This window comes from Adiantum capillus-veneris, chromosome 30, assembly GCF_014529385.1.
Source record: "Adiantum capillus-veneris isolate H3 chromosome 30, ASM1452938v2, whole genome shotgun sequence".
NCBI lineage: Eukaryota > Viridiplantae > Streptophyta > Polypodiopsida > Polypodiales > Pteridaceae > Adiantum > Adiantum capillus-veneris.
Window position 1 is genome coordinate 3122184 of NC_140960.1, and position 12728 is coordinate 3134911.

Sequence of the window (12728 nt, forward strand, 5' to 3'; positions counted from 1 at the left end):
ACTTTTACGTATGGCCAAGAGACGGTGGAGTATACAGATGCATACACCTATCTTGGGGTAGTCTTCAGTGGACCGGCTTTTACATTGAGGAGAGCAACAGAGACTAGATGGACGAGAGCTTATGCAGCCTTGGGAGGTTTGGAGAAGATGTTTTTGCAGGTTCAGTATCAGGAACCTCGAGCAAAGCTATGGCTTTTTGACACTCTAGTGGCTTCAGCTATGCTCTTTGGGGTTCAGATTTGGGGGCTCTCAGTGGACCACCAGGGCAGATCTGGTAGCACTGATGGATGGAGATGTATGGAGAGGCCTCTAGTCTCTATGATCTCTCAGGATTTGATTCAACTAGATACCAGAAGCACATGGATACAGCCGGTACAAGAGTTGGGTATATGTGATCAGACCGGCCTATATGGACACTCATTTATCCGATGGGATACGATGTGCTATTGGTCAGATGCGCACATCATCGCATCAGCTAGAGATTGAGACTGGCAGATTTAGGAGAGTACTAGCAGAAGCCAGGATATGCCAGTTATGTCATATAGAGCCAGAGATAGAGTTACATCACATTTGTCATTGTCCGGTATACTCCGACATACGAGGTGGCTTTCACTGTCTATTCAGAGAGGGCTTTGGACCGTTGGCTAGAGTCATGAGATATCAGGATCAGAGATACCTAGGGTTGTTTTTGCTATAGCTGCGCAGACACAGGGAAAGTCTCTTGAGGAGATCAGGTAGTGGGAGAATTTCACAAAGGGAGATCATTGACTTCTTTAGAGCAGGGACTCGGCAGCCGGATGAGCATGTTTCGCAGCAGACTTCAGAGCCCACTTTTACCAGAGGTATATTAGTGGACAGAGCCACTGAGCTTGGGAGAGCTAGACACCCACGTCTACGGGGGCGACCACGACATCGACGGAGGCTCCACCAGAGAATCATGACTATTCTAGCACGACATGGGAGACGCCCAATACGATTATTTACAGAGGCGGACATTGACGAAGCTCTTCAGCGAGACCGATGCAATACTTTCTCGGACAACGCCCGATGCCGGGCATCCTCGGGCATGGATGATGACGATGACGATTTTCAGGCTGACAATTTGAGTTCTTTAGTTTTAGTCTTTCACTTCACTTCATTTTATTTTTGTACCCAGACACGATTAGATCCACAAGGATTGTATCAGTTTGGTCTCATAGGTCATTTTGGCCTTTCATTTTCTCTCTCTCGTCCACCTGTGGCCTCTCTCTGTTTATCTATGTTATACAGAAGGGTATGAAACATTCTTGAAGCCAAGAGAGAAGTGGTGTTTATGTTAGTGTAATAACTTATTCAAGCTATTTAAAGGCAAAAGTTGGGGTCAAGCTACCTCAAAGGAAAAGTCGTTCATCTAAAACTGGATATCTCCAAATGCTATGCTTGCCATTTGTTTATTTGATTGTGCACATTTGCTTGGAATGGAGGTAAAGGAGCCTGGAGGACATAACCTGGACAAACCGGTCACAGCCTTAACAGCCACATTCACACCTGCAGCTGCTCATTTAGCTGATGCTTTACTTTCTTCAAATTTCCTTGGGAGTTCTAGCTTTTGTGTTCTTGATGCTCATGACTCTTAAGTTTCTCAATGTTACAGCTGTTTCTTCTCGAAAGCCACTGTTTGGTGTAGGAGAGAGGATTAGTGAACAACTTACCCTGACACCACAGGCAAGGTTGCCTTCTAGGTTATTTCTATGATTTATTGTTAGAGACAGTTTCTCCAACAGGACCTTGTTCCAAGGAGCATAGAGGTTTTTTCTTTTCAACAGGATCGAGCAAGATGCAGTGCTGAGGTGGACAGTTCAAGGCTTACCAACGAGGTGTTTTCAAGGCCTGCTCCCCAAGTACTAGACTTGCATGCTTATCTGAAACAAAGATCCGAGTCTGAGCCAGGTTATGCAGATGCTGTGCTTCCAAAAGATAATCCAGGAGAAAGTGAGCAGCTCTCGATTCCACGTGCTCAAGACCATACTTCTGCAACAGAGGTATCTGAAAGTGATATCTTGAGAAACCGCCTCTCACAAGAAGAAATCCAGAAGCTTCCATGTGGCAAATTCGCAAATTATTCGCCTGGAAATCTTTCACGTGTAAGCTATTTGTAATACACACTCTCTCTTATGATAATGCACTGTTGTGGGTACATGCCTAAGTAAGAAAACTGTATTGCTCTCAGGTTTTATATATTAAAAACCTGTCGAAAGATGTCACGGAGGCAGACCTTGTTGCATTGTTCATAAGGTATCAGGATAGAGACCAACCGCTTCTATTCCGATTGATGACAAGAGGCCGTATGAAAGGACAAGCATTTGTTACATTTTCTGGTAAGATTTGAGTCGGTGTGATAATAGTTGTGTCAGATATTCCATGTAGCATTTAGAATTTTGTTGATGATCTGCTTTCTCAAATTTGCAGATGAGGAAACATCAAGCAAAGCTCTCCACTTGTTAAATGGCTATAAACTAAGGGGCAAACCAATGGTGATTGAATTTGGACATGGCAAGCATGGCTCATCACATACTGCCACCAAGGAGTTCAATGAACCATCTTTATAACGAGTCTACAATTTTTCTTACCTGAATTAGCTGGAAGCAATATGGATCAGGCGAGAATCTCTCTCTTGGGACCGGGAGTGACCGGAAACGAGTTGACATACTAGTTTTTCCATCAACTCTCAGGCCTTTCTAGAAAGTGGCCGATTTGTATGAGCAGGTGCTGGCTTACTCATGGTCCCCTGGGAAACTCCTGTTGTGCATGCAGCTGGATGTTTTGAATAGCCATTCCTTCTGTAATAAGAAAATTTGTGCCTTTTTTGTATCCATAGTCCACTTGCTGATAGAAACATGTATAATATTATGTATTTCCTTTGCACCTACCTTTAAATGTAACCTACATGATTCTGGCCTTAAAACTCATCAACTTTGTTTTGAGGAAGGGCCTAAACATCAGTCTAGTTTTTGGCTTGCTAAACCAAGCCAGGGAAGAAACCTCAAAGATCGTGCATATCCTATTGTCAGATGTGTCCCTCAAGTGGGGCTTCATAATAAACAAAACTGAAGGCAACCATTTCATTTTTGGAAGAGCTACCTCCCAAGGTTCCATCTACGTTTTTGAGTTGATCCATCACTTTTCTTTAGTTAGCTTGTATAAAAAAGCGTTTCTAAGCATATGCACATTTTGGAGGCTTCTACAAATAGAAATTCTCATGTAGAATTGAACTAATAGGAAATAGATAAGGGGTACAAAGGATCCTCTATGTTGGCGAAGGAAGAGCCAAAGGGAAAGCATACAGAGCAACTCAATCTTTTGGCTGAGTAGACTTTGGACGACTTGACCTTCCATCTCTGCCAAGGATTTGGCCTTTTGGATCACAAAGGCTGACAATTTCAATTTTTTCATATGCTCTCTGTTTTTTTGGCCCCAAATTTACAAGGAGTATTCTGTAGCCTTTTCTCTTTTCGCTTAGATCTAGAGAATCTTTATCTGAGACACTTTTCTTGGAGGCTTGTCAATTTTAGCAAGCCTAGTTTGCACAGCCGGACAGTAGAGGGTCGAGGAAGCTTTTTCACGTGATGATGTTATTCTTTGCAGACCCTACACACCATGACCACACATGTATTATGTCCTACTTGCTTTTTAATACCATTTGGAACTAGGTAGAAAGTTATGTATATCATGTTGTACTCACAGAGCATATAGCTTTGTTGTTAAGAGTTTAAAGCTCCATTAGCCCACGGGCCCATGAAGTCTCCCTTGTCCTCTCTCTCTCTCTCGTGTGGAAAAATAGGGCTTGAGACCCATTCTCATCATTTTAAAAAATGTCAGATAGCAAATTATTGGATGTCAAGATTTCCAACCTGATGCACACCTGGCACGACTCTATATAAGGCATTATCACTACTAAAGTGACAATTGCGAATGGCTTGCACCATGCTTCTTTTCACATCCATAGGTATTTGTAAAGCATGAATCATTCTTGATAGCTTTATTAGTAGCCACTTCCATATATATTTTCAAGGCGTGTCATGGTGGAAGAGGGATCTTTGAAGAACTATGAGTGTCGTTCACATTTGGCATTTATATATTTTACAAACCCATGACATGTTTACTTGATTGAGGTAGTGCACAAGGGTTAATACATAATTTCATATCATTTTTCCTACTCATATAAAAAAAAAGGGGAGGGGAGGGGAGGGGAGGGGATGGCTGGCATGCACTAGTGGTTCCTATCCCCTCCCATTTTTTAGAAGAACTCCCCTCTCTCTCTCTCTCTCTCACACACACACACACACACACACACACACACACACACACACACATCTACTCTTTTTTCCCTTCTGACACTCAAGTTAAGGCTTAGAGCGAGCTTTTTTAAATCTTGAAAAGAAGCTTGCTCTAAAAGCTCATTCCCAAAAGAGTTTTTGAAGTGAGGTTTTCTCTCTCTCTCTCTCTCTCTCTCTCTCTCTCTCTCTCTCTCCCCTTCCCTCTATCTCCTCTCTCTCTCTCTCTTCCGCTACCTCTATCTCCTCACTCCCTCTCCTATCCGTCCATATCCTCTCACTCTCTTGTCTCCTGCCACCTCTCTCTCTCAATCACTCTCTCTATCTCTCTTTCTTCTTGTATCCCCTCTCTCTCTCTCTCTCTCTATATATATATATATATATATATATATATATATATATATATATATATATATATATATATATATATATATATATATGTAAATAACTACCGGACTGTCATGATTGGGTGTATAATGGAGATAAATTTGAGTGATTAGGTTGAAGAGAATGGTATGCGTACCAAAGTTGTTTGAGTGCATAATGAAAATAAATTTGAGGGACATGCATGTCAAAGGACAAGCGAGTTTTCATTGACGTCATAGCACCATTGATCATCTTGTCACTCTTTATGTTCTCATGGACGAAAGTCGATTGAAAGGTAAGCAATTGTATTGTTGCTTTGTGGACTTTAAAGGATGCACAAAAAATTATGGTTGTTCTTATGCTTGTGAAAACCAACCATAAGGAGAAGCCATGCATTGTGTACAACAATGAGACACTTAGAGTTGTTGAGAGCTTTAAGTACCTTGGCCTTGAGGTTCCGGTCAATCAAAAGTGGCATGAATGTGCTATGCGTCATTTGGAAGCCGAAAAGAGAGCGTACTATGCATTTGAGAACATGTATAATGCGGGAAACATCAACTGTTTGGTTCTCATGAAGCATCTTTTTGACACATTAGTGACACCGATTCTTCTTTATGGAGTTGAAGTGTGAGGCGGGAGCATCTCAAAATCTACTTGGAAAGAGTTTGAGAATGTCCAAAAGCGTTTTCTTACCAAATTTCTCCAAGTTAAGACACAAACACCATATATGCTCCTACTTCTTGAGAAGCCATGCATTGTGTACAACAATGAGACACTTGAACTTGTTGAGAGCTTTAATTACCTTGGCCTTGAGGTTCCGTCCAATCACAAGTGGCATGAATGTGCTATGCGTCGTTTGGAAGCGGGAAAGAGAGCATATTATGCATTTGAGAACATGTGTGATGCGAAAAACATCAAGTGTTGGATTCTCAAGAAGTACCTTTTGGATGCTTTGTGACACCGGTTCTTCTTTATAAAGTTGAAGTGTGGGGCAGGAGCATCTCAAAGTCTACTTGGAAAGAGTTTGAAAATGTCAAAAAGCGTTTTTTTACAAACTTTCTCCAAGTTAAAACACAAACACCATATATGCTCCTACTTCTTGAGTCTGGATCTCTTCCAATTGAGGTTATGGGCATGGAAAAGATTGTGGCGTATATGATAAAGATGCATCAAAACCCCTCACATCGATAAAGATCTGCAAGTGTCCTGCCCAATAAGATTTGTGGTGTCTATAGTTATAACCGTCTGGAGAAAATGGGAAAGCCTAGAAACCCTCATGAGAATGACCAAAAGCCTGTCAATGCATGAACTTGTAACCCAGTGTGGTCAGGTGACTAAGCTGTGAAAAACTCCAGGAAGGCCAGATGTAGCAATCTGCACCGTAAACTCCTCCGAAACAAGGAAAGCCAGACTAAATAGTCCGCATTGTAGAAGCTATTGTAAGCTGCAATAGTCACCGAGAGATCACACAGACAACCACCAAGTGGTGTCTTGTCTCAGTAGGTAGGGTAATCCAAGATGAGGGGAAAGCGAGACTCAACAGTCTGCGCTGTGAAGGGCCTTTGAGATGAGATGTCGTGAGACCAAGCTGTCTGTACCATGACCATCTTGTAGAAGTAGGGAAGCTAGACTGAGTAGTCTGTGCTATCTTGCTTGTATCTCTTGCCTCCAATCCTCCAGTGTCAACCAAAATAAAATCCACGCCAACAACACCACCAAACTGCATCTCGGTGTCGCTCTCAATGTGAATGAGCTGGGAGTGGCCTACCGCGCAGGTTTGGGGATAAGTCTGTTGTAAGGTGGGCCAAGGGTGAGTGTAAGCAACTATGAAGATAACAATCCAAATGATCTGGAGAGTAGAAGAGCAACTGCACTACCATCCAAGCCAAGATCCGGGGGACTCCGATACTTGTGTAAGGATGCTTGATCTCTCGTATCTCGTGTGTAAACTCTCTAAGAGAGTCCAAAGCACTGAAGTCTCAGTCTAGTCTATAGATCCAAGCAATGAACCCGTCCAAGAAGAGATCTAAGAACCTCTCCCTAAGTCCATGTAGAAGCTCCTGTGTAAGCAAGTGATCTGATGTGTCCAGGTCAATTGGTAAGTGTCTATCCACCAAAGATGGTGGTGTCTTCTCTGGGAATGTCAAAATCCCATATGCCACGAGCATGGCCATCTCGTGTGAACTCCTCTGATGAGTGCATAGGTGTGTCCATAGCAAACCACAAGTCACCACCCCCTCTAAAGTGCACAACCCCCGAAAAAAGGCTGGAGTAAATGGATCTTCCAAGGATCGTACACCCGTAGATGATCTAGCCGATGTTGAAATTATCGTGTACTATAGCAGTCACTGAGAGACCGCATGGACCATCATCGGATTGTTGAGGTAAAGCCCCATGTAGCCGGTTAGGCCAGCACTCCCCCACTATACTTACTCATTATGTATATAATAGAATAAGGGGGCTCACATATTGAGAGTGAGTTTTAGCCCCTGCAAACACAAGGTCTCCTCTTTTCCTCTCTTCTCCATTGCTGCACACACTCACACGTGTTCCCACTCGTACACTTCAATTGGTATTAGAGCTCATGGCGATTGTGGAGAGCATGATGACATTGAGGCGAAGATTGCGGTGAAGGTGTGAAATTTTCAGCACTTTTTTGCAACTGAATTTTGGCTAAGAAAAAGATTAATTTTTAGCTTGATTCCCACTATCCTTATTGGAAACGGCATGTTCTACAACTTTCCAGTTGAAATTCCGAATTTAGCACTGATTTTGCTGTACGTTTGGTAGACTGCCTGCACGTCTAGGATACACAACTGCAAATTTTTACAGATCTGTTTTGACCTGTCAAAAAAATCCATTTCAGGTCCATTCCCGTGATTCCTGACCGTTTTTTTGAGATGTACAACTTTGCAAAATGAAGTTTCTACAAATTCTTAACGGTTTGAGAGATATGGGGTGTTCAAAAAGTTGAAGATTATGTATGCCTATTGTGGTGATTTGCTACATTTGGAGAGCTCCGATTGAGCTTTGTCGTTCTCTTGTTTTGTGCATTAATGTTTTGCTCTCAATGAAGAGAGTGTGGGTTGAGATTTTTCAACAAATTTATTCACATACATTGAGAACACTTTGTGGATATATGCATTCTTGTGGACTGTCAAGATTCAAGAGTGGATTCATCAAAGGTTATGTGCATTGACTTATACGATTAAGCAAATTTCGAGAGTGTGGTGCACGCATTTGTACAGAGTTTTGCAAACATTTCTGGCATGATTGTGAGTTGAATTTTCAGCTAATTCGGATGCTCATCTGTTGATACACATTTGGTGCATGCTTGATGCTCGTTTATATTGCCATGTGGATGCACATGATGTGTGCTTTTTGGCAGATGATATTCTTCACCTTGCAATGGCATATGTGAGCTATTGTAAGCATCAATTTTTGCCATATTTTGATTGGTTTGCATCCAAGTTTATGCTAGTATATGCCTCGCTTGTAGAGTGCGGTTGATGCACTTTGTGTTTCTGATTATAGGATTGCGTTCCAGGTTTAGGGAGTTGAGACTTTGGGGAAACTCATGTATGCTTGAGTGCGGATTTTGTGCATGATTTGCTCATGGTTTTGAGCATGTTCATGGCATGTATGGTTATTATGGTTAGATAGCCAAATACTGCCAAAACTCTGCCGCATTTTTCTTGCGAGTTTATTTGTTTATGCGTATGGTTTGCAGTTGTGTTTTGATTGCATTTGGCACTCAATGGTTGCTTTGCCATAGTGTTTTGGCATCGCAATATGAGAGTGTTTTATCACCGGATTATGTCATTTGATATATATGTGGTAATCTCTTCAGGAGGGAGATTGTTGATGATAGTTTCATCGGTTACCACATAGTGCTCTTGGATTAGAGCGGGTATTTTGACATCATTTGATCGGTTTTGCTCACTTGTTTTGTTACATTGATCTCCATATTTACTAACAGTTCTCTTAGACAACTTATGCTAGCTTATGTTGTATTTTGACAGTACTTGGTATATGAGTTAGCCAGGATTTGGCTATTGTCAGTTGATCGATTTGTGCTTGATCTTGTCACAGGTTATCGCGATGGATTTGGCATGTACATCATTGTCAAGGTTTGTGTTTTTCCATACAAAGTTTGATGGTTCAGACTTTGAGCATTGGAAAGCAGGTATGCATGATGCATTGACTCAGTTGGGCCAAGTGTTGTCACTACATGACATGGATGCTAGGTCAGAATCTATGACTGACGATGAGTGGGAGAACTTGGATGAGCTTGGACGTTCCACGATCATGTTACACCTTGGTGAGTTTGTCTATCGCATTGGTTTGGATGCATGTACAGCTAGAGAGTTATGGCAAAGATTGTGCAATGCTTTTGGCACAAATGAGTCCAGAGAGATGCCTACATTCAAAGGACAATCTTGCAAACACAAAGACACTGTGCGTTGGCATTGTGGTCATATAAGGCATGCACATAGGTGTTGTTTTTGGCGGATGAGACATCGTAGGAGACATCACTAGAGGGATGCTATTTGGATGACATCATTAGGAAAAGTTTGGACTCAAATTTGGACCTTGGTAGAAATGCCATGTCAGCATAGAGAGAGATAATAGAAAATTCATTTTAACCCTTTTTCATACATGTTTTCTTAAATCTGGAAATCTTATTCATACAAGGTATGTTTATTAAAAAACCCAAAAAGTATTCTAGCCATGATAACACTTTATTGTGCACGGTGGCTACTGAATTCAATGCCGGATATCTCAATCTTTTACGTTTTTGAAAACTAAGCTCTGTTTCCTCGCCTCCTTCTTCCCCCCCATTCCCTCCCGCGTTCTCTCACGCGCACGCAATATTCAAATTACCATTCTTATATTGCCCCCACCTCCTTCTACACACAGTTTCAATTAGTCATGTTTCAGTCGACATTTGTAGCTTCTCCATGAAAACCTTCTATGAGGAATAGGAGAGATGTGCATCACATGCACATAGAGCTCTCACGAGAGTATGAACCCCTCTGTAAGAAAAACAAACAGTAGACGCTTTCTGAAGCTTCGAAGGAGAACTTAAGATCACATGGCATGAAAAATGTGGACCTTTGGCTGGACGACAGAATGTATCCAAAACATCCCGTCACAAACTCCAATCCACCTTTTAAGGATATTACATCCTTAGTGAACTATGTTGAACATGGCCACCATGGCTTGTATGGCTACACTAAGCAGTTGACTGCTGCAAGAAATGATGTTCTGCAACAAGAGAGAGATATTGTATGCAGCGAGAATGTCTGCTTACACCAGAAAGTCGTGCAATGTGCTAAACAGGTTGAAGGCAGCAAGGAGACCATCAAGGAGCTTACACAACAACTCAGAGAAAAAAACAGTGCTAGGTCTTTGCCAAAGAGAAAGAAAACTAAGAGTCATCGAGGACTTGAAAGTTGTTTCAGGAGGAATCAAGAAAAGAGTGCAAGCCATCAAGTGATGCATCTATCCTTCTTAAGTTTATATTCATAAACTCTCACATCCGTTACTACTAACATGCTTGCACAAATCTTTGCTTCACCCTAACAAGGAAGTGGAGCGCAACACAACACCTCCTCGGCCCATTACGGGCTCATATTGAATCACAAAAACGTAACTGGCCTCTTGGATGATAAGCACTATGGTAAGATCGTTTCTAAAAACTTGACAACCTTTTACAGGAGAACCAACTCTCTGCACGGGATATTCAATCAATTTTGGATGAAGCTGGTTTATCCAATAAGGGATATGCTGCCATTTTCAAGTACGTAGCATCATTTGCAGTGCTGTTCCACTAGAAAAGGGTTTTGCATCATTTGAAATGTTGTTCTAGTAGAAAAGGGTTTTGATTCCTAACTCCTCTTACTCAGGTTTGTGCAAAGACAAGTCAAAAAGTTCCGCTTCAAGCACACACTATTTCCAAACCCTTTCTTTATTCAGAAAACAAGACGGAAAGTTAACAAGGGTGTGCTTCAAAAGCTAGGAAGTCCTTTCCACATTGAATCGACATACATATCGCCAAAAGGAGAAGAAATGGTATATTAAAATTATAACAATACTTTTTGTGATATGATTGCAGTGCAATCATACATTGTGCAGTTGTTCGATGTTACTCCTGAAGAGTGCAACGATGTCCTGAAGTTTGTCAACAAGCTAGATGAGTGCGAGCTTGTAAAGGAGACAAAGGTTGAGCGAGTCACAATCACACTCATGAATAGAGCTCTGGATGCAAGCATTGGACCAGATGATCCTCGAAAGTTTAATGTGCAATCTCAACACAACATTTTCCTTCTTGCGACGTTCAAGGTGCGTAGAAGTTATGTTTAAGATAATTTATCATTATGTTTCAGTTGAATGCTTTCAAATGTGCATTATAATAATTTCAAAATTATCCTTTCAAGTGCCCACTGAGAACTTCGGTATATTGAATTGGGTTTTTCATCAAACAAAGATACCAAAAACAATAAGCGAACAGAGAAATGAAAAGAAATTGGATATGGAGGGCATGGAATCCTACAATGTAGAGTGGCACATGGCTAAAGACCTAAAAACCTTGAAATGCATGTACAACGTTTCCAAAGGTTGAGTCAACTTTAAAAAGATAATCGTTCTCAGACTTTATTTCCAAGAAATTCCTTAACAATTCATTTTTGCATGAATATAGATTGCAAGCTTGCTGTCAACAACTGTCTTTGATATTCGCAATTTAGAGCAATGTGATATACTGTGTGAGCCGCCTTCTTCAATTAAGAGTTGCATTGCACTAGAAACAGTCGGTCATCCTTTATCTCCGTGCACAATGTCTTCTTCTCCTTTCTCTGAGGCACCGGTACGACACTTAATCGAACAGTTATATTAGACCAATATTTGGTGATGATAACCAGCATGGAAATAACTAACACATTGTTATGTTTACATACAAAACATACTACCTTTTGGATGTTGCACTGAAAAAGAAAATTTGGAGGCAGGCTGAGGTCAACCTCGTTCTCCAAATCCTCACACACTTGTCGTAGTGTCACATTGCCTCGAATGCTAAGAGTAGTAAGCAGATCAGGTCCACACCATATCTCAAGCATTCTCAAAGGATTGTTCAAGTCATCAGTTAAATCTTGGTCCAAAGCTACCAGGTTACCATTCACTCGATGCCACCTTATGTAGTGGAAGGAAGCTATGAAATTTTGAGAAGCTATCATGCACTTACACACAATACACTTCTTATTTACCTTGCAGAAGATACCATCAAAATCATGGACATCCCAAGATTTATCCAAAAAATTGAGGTATTTCTCTATCTTGCAGAGTAGCATAGTTCCGATCGTCCTAATTCTTCATCATGGAAAAAGTCAATGAACACATGCATGGACATGAAGATTGAAACACGTACGAGCCGCCTAGAAATATTTGGTCTTAAGCACTTTAGTATTTCCTGATGGAGCTTTATTCTGAAACACTCATAGGTTTTACATGAAGGGACTGGTCACTCTGGACTGTCCTTTGAAGGAAATGGTAGATATTCTAGAATGCCAAATCCAAGCGTAGAACATGGAGCATTATAAAAGTGGTCGAAGAAGAAAACCCCCCTTTCAGCCAACACTCTTCTGGCTCTAGTGTTATAGAGTAGCTCTCCCACAGTTGCATGGAATGCATAAAAAATGCCAATAATGCATCCATCGGCTGCCAGTCGTCTTTGTTGGAAAGATAAATATCTGCAAATGGCAGGTTAAACACACAATATACAAGTGAAGAGTAAAATCTATTGTGGATGTAAGAAAACTTACAATTTGATTGGTTTGTTGGAAATCTTGTCGACGTTGTTTGTAGACGCAACTCTGAGTGCATATATGCGTGTTTAATGAGAACCTCTTTGAATGTTTGCCCGTTTCTGACAAGCAAAAGTTTCTCACCCTACCTTTATAACTGTTCACAAACTTGTTTCTCGTGTGCTTTCTCTTCCTGGTATTTATATTGGGTGTAATAATGTACACTGTAATGTCCAATTAAATCCAT

At 41.1% G+C, this 12728-nt stretch overlaps 1 protein-coding gene across 1 annotated transcript in view; it reads left to right on the top strand.

Annotated features, from left to right (window-relative positions):
* LOC147417444 (uncharacterized) overlaps window positions 1-3138 on the top strand; it is a 97319-nt gene extending 94181 nt beyond the window's left edge. The window contains exons 5-8 of the mRNA XM_086506437.1: window positions 1634-1704; window positions 1806-2123; window positions 2210-2357; window positions 2449-3138. Coding sequence (XP_086362563.1) covers window positions 1634-1704; window positions 1806-2123; window positions 2210-2357; window positions 2449-2588 — 677 coding nt within the window. The 3' untranslated portion in view covers window positions 2589-3138. The remainder of the gene's footprint in view (window positions 1-1633; window positions 1705-1805; window positions 2124-2209; window positions 2358-2448) is intronic.
* Window positions 3139-12728: the final 9590 nt, after the last annotated feature.